A 9,313-nucleotide genomic window follows, 5' to 3' on the forward strand; every position below is an offset into this window, starting at 1 on the left:
TGTCCTGCCAAACTCCATCTATATGATGCGTTAAATCGCCAAAATTCCGAACTGGTTGCAGGACCTACCCATAATGCTCCAAACGTTCTCAATTGGTGAGAGATCTGGCGACCTTGCTAGCCAAGGTAGAGATTGGCAAGCACGAAGGCAAACATAGAAACTCTAGCCGTGTGCAGGCCGGCATTATCTTGCTGAAATGTAAGCCCATGAAGGACAACAAAACAGGATGCAGAAAATCGTCGACGTATCGCTGTGTTGTTAGGGTCCCACAGATGACAACCAAAGGGGTCCTGATATGAAAACAAATGGCACCTCAGACCATCATTCTTGGTTGTTGAGCCGTACGCCAAGCAAAGGCCGGTTGGTAACCCACGACTGTCTCGGGGGTCTCGAGGCACGTTTTGGCCTGCGAATGTCACTGACTCAAGTAGAATTATCTTCAGTGATGAGTCGTGCATCGAACTGAGCCCCGATGCCTGGCAAAGACTTGTCTGGAGATTCCCCAGATAGCAGTGGGACGCCAACCCGACTGTTGCCCGCCATACGGCCTGACGACCAGGAGTGATGATGGTCTGTAGTGCCATTTCTTGTAACAGCAGAACGCATTGGTTGTCATCCGCGGCACAACTACACCATAGCGGTATGCCGACGATACTGTACGCTCCTTTTTGATACCCTTCATGGCAAGCCATCCTGGGCTTACATTTCAGCAAGATAACGTCCGGCCGCACACAGCGAGCGTTTCTACTACTTGTCTTCGTGCTTGCCAAACTCTGCCTCGACCAGCAACGTGGCCATATCTCTCCCCAGTTGAGAACGTTTGGAGCATTAGGGCTCTCTAACCAGCTTGTAGTTTTGATGGTCTAAAGCACCAATTGGACAGAGTTTGGCACAATGTTCCTTAGGAAGACATCCAACAATTCTGTCAATCAAGGCTAAGAAGAATAACTGTCTGCATAAGGACCAGAGGTGGACCAAGGTATTATCGACTTGCTCCATTTGTGAAGGTATTTCTCTTGAATAAATCATCCAAGTTTTTGGAAATCGTAACCGTGTTTTTGTTTTGTTTTTTTTCCTCTATGCATGTATATCACATGACCGATTCCCGTCCCATTCGGGTAATTCCCTTGTAGTGCTGTGTACTCTGCGGTGAACTACTGCACTCTCCCTCCCTCTGTCCCACATCGCTCCAGTTGTTGCCTACACAGACAACTGGCAACGTTGGGGCTACCGCCACATTCACCGTGTTTACATGGGGCTCCCAAAACCGAATTTCATAGACCAGACTTCCCAATTCGTTTCTGGTTCGTTGGTCATGTAAACACTCCGAAATCGATTCTGAAAACTTGCTCCTGGGTGCCCGATTTCGCTCCTGTATAAACGCATAACTGTTTCTGGAACATGCTTGAGTTGTTCACTTACGTCTTGTTTACAAAAATTTCAAAATTTTTAGGCTTATCTGGATGGAGTGCTTTTTGTGCAGTGGAGGAGAAGTAGAAATATTACATTGAGCATGGAGCCATCTACTTCTAATATTTAACTGAAGAGGAACACCCACTGTGCTAACTAAATGAGAAACCAGAACAACTATTTTCCAGCTGGCGATTGGAATACCGATATTTGACAGGTTTAGAAAACCCCGTTCGTGCCTTAATTTTTAAACATGACAGCGAAAAACTGGTTTACGAAATTCGGTTTTGCCTTCTGTAAGTTGTTAAGTTGTGTCGCATGATAAAGTAGTGATTTGGTCACCGTTTCTCATGCTCTTCAGGAAAAAATATGCAGTGTGAACATTAATGAAACCAACAAACTGCAGGGAGGGATTCTGACTGGAAATGGAGGAAAAAGGATCCTATGAACATGTGTCCGGAGATGAACAGTGTGCGTCAACGACAACATATCGTCCTGGAACACAGAATAGAGTTACAACGCATCCATGTCACAACAGATGTTCAAAATGGCCTCACTGGGATGCAATGCACGCGTTCACACGTAGCGTCAAGGATTGCCACACTCTTTCGCATGTTCCAGTCTCTCTCGCTACAGCATCACAGACGTGAACATGCTGTTGAAGGGTCTCCACATCAGGCTCAGCATACACAACGCTTTTCATATGCCCCCAGAGGGAAAAATCCAGGAGGTTTAAGTCCAGAGGTATAGCAAGCCATGCCACAGGGCCTCCGCATCCTACATCTGGGGAAGATGTTGTTGAGGTGTCAGCGATCTGTGTATGAAAGTTGAGTGGTGCTCCATCATGCAGAAACCACATAACCTGTCATGCTGCCAGAGGCACATTCTCAACCAGCCCATGCAGAGCATTCTGCAGGAAGTCCAGGTACGTTCCTCCATCGAGGCATTGTGCAATAGTAACTGATCCAAGCCATATGGCCACCAACAATCCCTGCCCACACATTGACGCTCAGGCGATGTCGATGAGACCCCTCACCCATTCCGTGAGGATTGTCTGTAGCCCGCAGGTGGTGATTATGCAGACTGATGATGCCAGTTCTGATAAAAGTTGCTTCGTCGGTAAAGAGGACCGATGATTGTAATCCCATATTTATGATGGTACGGTGCAAAAACCATCGAGACAAAATTCTTCTCCTGAAGAGAAACCCACTGCTTGCACTCACTTCAGGTGATAGTAGCGGACACCATAATCCTACGTTGGCTTACACCATGTCGGTAGACCACTTGCCTGGAGCTTGCACTTAATCTTTCTTTGACTTACAAGATGTTGGCGGGCCACTTGCCTGGAGCTTGTACCAGCGTTCGTCTCAACATCCTGTAAAACCCAGTCCTCCAAATCTGGTGTATGCCTAGTCCGCCGCCTCTCTTCACGTTCATCTGTCCGAAACGACCCATGTTCAGCCAAACGCCCAAAAACGGCTTCAAATATTGTGTGATGTGGCTGGTGTCTATGAGGGTACTTGTTTTGATGTAGCCTTGCTGTAACGCACATGGAACACACGGCATGTGGTCAGAGAAACGGTAATTCGTCAGCGCCATCACCTCACCCACCCATCCACTCACTAAATCACACACATACACACAACAACACGCGCGCTTACGAGAAACCACGGAAACCGGTAGATCTGCCAAGCTAAGTAACAGATTACGTGTGTGCCTGTACGATAAAAATCAGGGTATTACATTGCCAAGACCAAACCGCAAACTTCCATTGGTTTATGCGACTTGGCCTTAATTTCTGTCTTTAACTTGTCGCTATAAATATCGAGCCTCAGATCAACATCAAGTGACCATCAGAGTACGTTAATGGAGGACCATTGTATACTTATGATCTCAATTTTAAGACGTCACTAATGAATCACATTTTATCGAGTGCACCTGACGTTTGACTCCTGCTACATCCTATAAAACTCAAACGTTCTTTAACTGCTTGTGATTACAAGGAATGGAGAAATATTAGGCAAACGATTTCAATTAAATTTATAAGAAATGGAGACGTATATTAATACAATGTGTAGCAGAGTATATGAATCCTGTACGAATGTTTACGAATCCTCTTCGTGCTGTATATTATCTGATCAAAAGTGTCCGGACACTAAGTACTGCAGCATTGACCACTAGATTGTCCAAGAGGCATACGCGCCAGTATAAAAGGATGCAGGGAGCATTGCGTTGTGAGCAGAATTGTTCGCTTAGGAGAACTCAGTTGATTCGAACGTGAACTAGTCGCTGGATGCACCTGAACAAAGAAAAAAAAACATCAGGGACGTTTCAGCCCTTCCACAGCTGCCCAAGTCGACCGCTGGTGATGTAACTGTGAAGCGAGGTGAAAGAACAGCAGCAGTTAAACCAAGATCAGGTAGGCCTCATACACTGACGGACAGGGAGTGAGTAGGGTGGCTGTAATGAATCGCATTAAATCTGCAGAAGGAATCACTTGTGAGTTCCAAAGTGCTAACAGCAATTCAGCTTGCACAATTACTGTGATTAGGAAGTTAAAAAGAATGGGGTAGAACTGTCGAGCGGCTCATCACAAGCCACATATTTCTGTAGTTCATTCTAAGCGTCCCTTGAGGTGATGTAAAAAGCGACGCCAGTGGACAGTGGATGACAGGAAACAAATGATCTGGAGTGCTGAATCACGTTATACTCTGTGGCCTTCCAGTGTAAGGCTTTGGGTTTGACGAGTGCCTGTGGAATTTACCTGCGATCATGTGTGATACTAACAGTGAATTACAGTGAAGCTGTTGTTACTGTATGAGTGTGTTTTTCGTGCTGTGCTTAAGAAAATGTTAAATGGGGACGATATAAACACGCTTTACAGCATAGTGTACTACATACAGTAGGGGATCAGATCCCAGATTATGGCTGTTTGTATCCACCCTGTCATACAGCAGCATCTATGAGACAATGGTTTCCTGAAATGGACTGTCTGCCCAGGGACCCGATCTGAACCCAATGAAACAGCCATGGGATCAGTTAACTGTTGACTTTGCAGCAGAACACAGCATCACTACTTTCTGGTTTCGTATCTAGAGAAAGAATGGGCTGCTACTCCTCCACAAACATTCAGACACACTGAAAGAGTCTCCAGCAGAGTTCCAACCATCATTAAGGCGAAAGGTGGAAGCACCACGAACAACTGTCCAGATACTTTTGATCAGATAGTGTCCTTCACGTTTTCTGTTGGATCTCATTTTGCATTTGACAGATCTTTTCGTTGGTTTGGCGAACACCTTAGTGAAGCCTCCTCAAGTGAAGTTTTTGCATGCTATGAATGAAGTTTCATGTCAAGAGCCACAGAAATTCACTAGTACAGAAATTCAGTAGTACAGGAAGCTTTCTCTCCTAGGAAGCTTTCATATTACTTAATTAATAAGGGTTCAGATGTTGGTTACGCTTTCTGGCGATACTAAGCCCTGCTGAGTGGCTGGTTTTCTGGTTGGCTGTCCAGGTTGTCGCTGAAGAGGCGTCAGTCTGGGGGCGGATCCTGGGATGACGTGGTCCACACAGGCCCTGGCGGCGGTGCACACACACTGCTGCTCGAGATGAACGTTGGTGACTGCGCTTCTCTCTGGCGGGACTCTGGAGAACTGCTGCCCAACACCGTCAGTTTCTCTGCCTTCAGGCTTGCCAAGAAATAGGAACGGCAAGTGGCCGTTCTAGGGAAACGGAAAGTGGCACTGGTCGGCAAGCCCACATTTCACTTCACTGACGTCACTAATTCTTTGTGTGCTTTAGTATATTTATCAGATAAAATAGAATGATTGAAAACTTCTGGCAAAGGCAACCCTTCGAAGAATGAGCTAAATTCTTTAAAAAATATCTACACCTCTGTCCATTCTTCTTATTTGACATCTGATATAATCTACTAACTACACACATAGGATAAAAATCTCAGGCCCTAGTTACCATATTCCATTTTATTCTTGCTTATTTTTGTGCCAGTCAGTTAAACAAGGTCACAGTATATTGGCGTCAGTTAAATCTGTGTCATTGTTATCAGTAAAAATTGATCCCGAGCAACTAGTGAGGGAACGTCGACTAGGCAAATTCAATACAGCAGTTGCACAGATTATTGTATCTGCCCAATCTGCTCAATGCTTTTATGAACAGAACTGTGATACGTTTCTTCCCATCCTGTGCCACATTCCGTTTCCTATTTGGCAGAAATATTGTACATTATCACTGCCACATCAATCTGTCCTGTGCTTACTGCACAAAACTAGAGGCTTCTAAAACTCTCACTCACAGTTTAAAGGGTGAATCCACTCATTTAAACTGTAAGTGAAAGATAAATGTCATTAAAATACTTTGTACTAAATACTTAGCTGGAAACCCTCTGATGAGATCAAATGTTGTTCCTAATCTGTGATAGTGTCAAATACGTTGTACTAAGAGAAAGAGAGAGAGAATTCTATAGACTACAAAATTCTAGTCGGGTCTCCACCTTCTGGGCCTTCAGCTGACTGCATGGAACGCACTTCAACTTATCACAGCCTCACACTACGCATGTCCCTGCTAATACTACTTTCACTGTTGGCTCTGTGGTGGACTACACGTATCGTCAAAAGGACACTGTTTTGGCAACACGGGATGTACTATCACATGAATGTGTTGTGTTTTGTTAACATTTACCTTCTGGTGTAATTTCTTTCTTCTGTCTCCTGTATTTTGATTTTTTTCTTTTTTTTACCTTCAAGTACAAATAAAGCTCTTGGTTCTATGAGTTGTATAAATTTTTTATTTCAAATTCATATTACCATATCATTATCTTTTTCATTGTACATAATTCTATCACTAACATAACTGTTTTGTAGATATTATTTTCCTGGGTTCTGTTCTTATAGCTTCTGTAGATAAAGTTTTCCTTTTTTTTAACATTATGTAGAGGAAGAAGCTTGTGCACCCTTCTTTCTTCTTTCTTGTGATTGGAGCATACTTTAGATGGTAAGTTGTAATACTGTACTGTATGTGTATTCTTTCTGTTACTTATCTTTCATATTCCTTGTTACTTTTTTTCCAATGGGAAATCAGGGTATTGTGGTGTTGTAAGTGTTCAAAAATTTTTTCTTAATGTTGTCTTGTTTCATTGTGTCACGAGTGGATTTCATCAGTCCAGACAACACTCAACTACTAATTTAACTTATTTTTGTTTCTGTATCTAACACAAATTTGTTATTATTTGTGTTTTAACCAAAATACTTGTACTAATGTTCACTGCGTATGGATAACCTTTTTTCTGTTATATTGCTTCAAGAAGTAGCATACAAGTACACTTTTTAGAATGGTTTTGTCAGTTATCATAGAGTCAGTAGTTTGTACTTCAGTCATTTATGTTTCAAGCTTTTTCAACCTGTGTGAACAGGCAGAAAAAATGTGACAGTGGAACACGTTTCGTGAAACAATTAGAAATTTCCTTGCTGTGTTTATAGGTTGCATGGCAATATGTTACATTTACAATAGACTGTTCAATTGTTGCTCCTTTCTTTAGCTCTGTAGCTCCAAAAAGATTTCTCACTACAGTTTGCAGTATGTAGTAGCATAATTTTCTTTTGTTTATACACAAATATATAAGCATAGTTTCTATGTCTCTGCTTAAGTTCCTATATTTTCTGTACTGTACTATCTGAATAATTTTTCGTGAGTTTTTAAATAATCAGTACTGTGTAGATATAAAAGTAATTAAGTGAGTTCAGTGACTGAAATGATACTTCCATCAATTAGGCCTACTCACATCCTTTTGCAGTCAAGTGACCTTTATAATACTCAGAGAAAGTTCCTTATTGTTCAACATAAATGATTTATTTTTATAGTAATAGGTAGTTATTAGTAGTAGGGTATCAGAATCAAATTATTTTTAGTGACAATTGAAAAACACAAAATCTGCTTGAACATAAAATGTTTATATTTAAAGCTGGTAGGTGTGCGAAGAAGAAACAGTGGGTCTATAGTCCACATAGTCCGTTACTTTCAGCTTCAGATGACATCTAAGTTCTGAACTCTGCATTTTACAAGAAGAAAATAACAAGTTTTGATAAAATATTTTTGAGTTTTGTAGGGAAGATAACAAATCAGTTTTTGCTACAGTATCGTTGTCTTCTTTAGGTGCTGCTAGCAGTGATCTTACATGCACTTATAACCTGTATTCCAAGCAGACCATGAGGTATTGTTGCTGTTGCACCTCTGTTTGCTGCCACATTTGTGACAGTATCCAAAATTCTTTTTCATGAGATTTTTTTTCTGCATACAAGCTTTTATTCCATGTACTTACATCCCTTAGCCTTTTCAAATATGAGATCATCCTTCACAGTACTCAAAGAAGACAATAAAGTTAGTTGTTGAAATATTATGTGTAAAATTGGAACTTCTAACTCAACTGGAAACCTGAAAATGTAGCATCAATCAGTTATTCCAAGAAAGTCTAAGAAAGCAAGTAAAGTTTTAAGTGACTCAGTATAACAGAAACATTTTCAGAAAAATGAAAGTTTGCTGGGGTTCCAGTTCTATGTCACTGTTTACTTTCAATTTGTTACAAGCACTACTTTCTGTGATATGAATTTGTTACCAACTCTGACACTGTAGTTTAATTTATATTTCTGTATCAAGGAACAGTAACACAAACAAACGAAATGAAAATTGGACATGATCTGTTTCCCCTTGTGTAAGCACTCATATACTGGCACATCTGCTGTGTTCATTCATTTCCAAACATGTTAGAGCAACAGGCAAATTTCCATGGAAATGGTCTTAACAGAACCTCTGTTACCCAAAAATTGTTACATTTTATACACATCATTAAAAATAAATTTATTTGGACAGAATTTATACAGGATAAGATAACAGAAAGTTTTGAGGAATGCTATAATTTGGAAATGGTATATGTCAGTAACTGGCAAATTTCTGTATGCAACAATAATGCATCTGCACAATTCCTGTTCCTGTTTACTGATGAAAATGAAAGTTAGACTACATTGTTTATATTCTGAAATCACCTTCGTCTTCTTTATACACTACATCATTAATATTACATTCAGTGTTCCTGTTTCTTGTTTAATGTAAATCTGATGTATTGCTCTTGTCCTCTTGTCCTATTTGCTCTCTTTGTTGCTGTTATTCAACAGCCAGCAAAACTGGGCACTGCATATGGTGTATGGAATCTTTTTGTTCTGATTTCAGTCTTTATCTGTTAACAAAAGGTATAAAATGTGTTCCATCATTGCTGCTTACATATTTTAATAGACCTAGTTATGTTTTATAGTTCTTCTGTCTGACTGATATGTTTTATTTTCTTTATATTGTCAATGATCGTACCTGCTTTTTTTGATATGAGATTACTAGCCACATAATCAATATTTGCTGCTTTATTTTAGCTAGCTTATGATTTTACGGTATTATCATGGAGCAACAAGCTGTATTATCATTACCATTGGTCTTTATAATTTGTATTAGGTTTAGTGCATGTTACTTTAACTGTTTCTTTAGATCCTTGCAAATATCTTCTGTGATACAACAACCTTATTAGTTATGTTGATACCTCCCTGTGTTATGATTATCACCATTCTCACAACTAATACCCCACTTTCTTTTCTTTCACTCTTCATTGTGACAAATGTCTGTGATACTAAGTTGTTAATCATTCTGCTACTACCCTCTTATACATTTTTGGTAATATGTGCATATGGCAGAGATTCAGATTGTGCAGTGAAAGTAAATTGAGTGCAGTTGTGAGTTGCTTTATTAATCTACATCAGTACCTTCTTCAGTACCTTCATCAGGATTAGTAATCATCATTTGCTACCATGATTAATACGATTTTCCCCCAAAATAATACAGTGAGCTT

At 40.5% G+C, this 9,313-nt stretch overlaps 1 protein-coding gene across 1 annotated transcript in view; it reads left to right on the forward strand.

Annotated features, from left to right (window-relative positions):
- The window catches only part of LOC124590551, a 29,790-nt gene extending 23,591 nt beyond the window's left edge, over nt 1-6,199 (forward strand). Inside the window, exon 3 of the mRNA XM_047131658.1 lies at nt 4,925-6,199. Within this exon, the coding sequence (XP_046987614.1) occupies nt 4,925-5,114 (190 nt within the window). The 3' untranslated portion in view covers nt 5,115-6,199. The remainder of the gene's footprint in view (nt 1-4,924) is intronic.
- The last annotated feature ends 3,114 nt before the right edge of the window (nt 6,200-9,313 follow it).

This window comes from Schistocerca americana, chromosome 2 (genome assembly GCF_021461395.2).
Source record: "Schistocerca americana isolate TAMUIC-IGC-003095 chromosome 2, iqSchAmer2.1, whole genome shotgun sequence".
In the NCBI taxonomy this organism is placed as follows: Eukaryota; Metazoa; Arthropoda; class Insecta; order Orthoptera; family Acrididae; genus Schistocerca; species Schistocerca americana.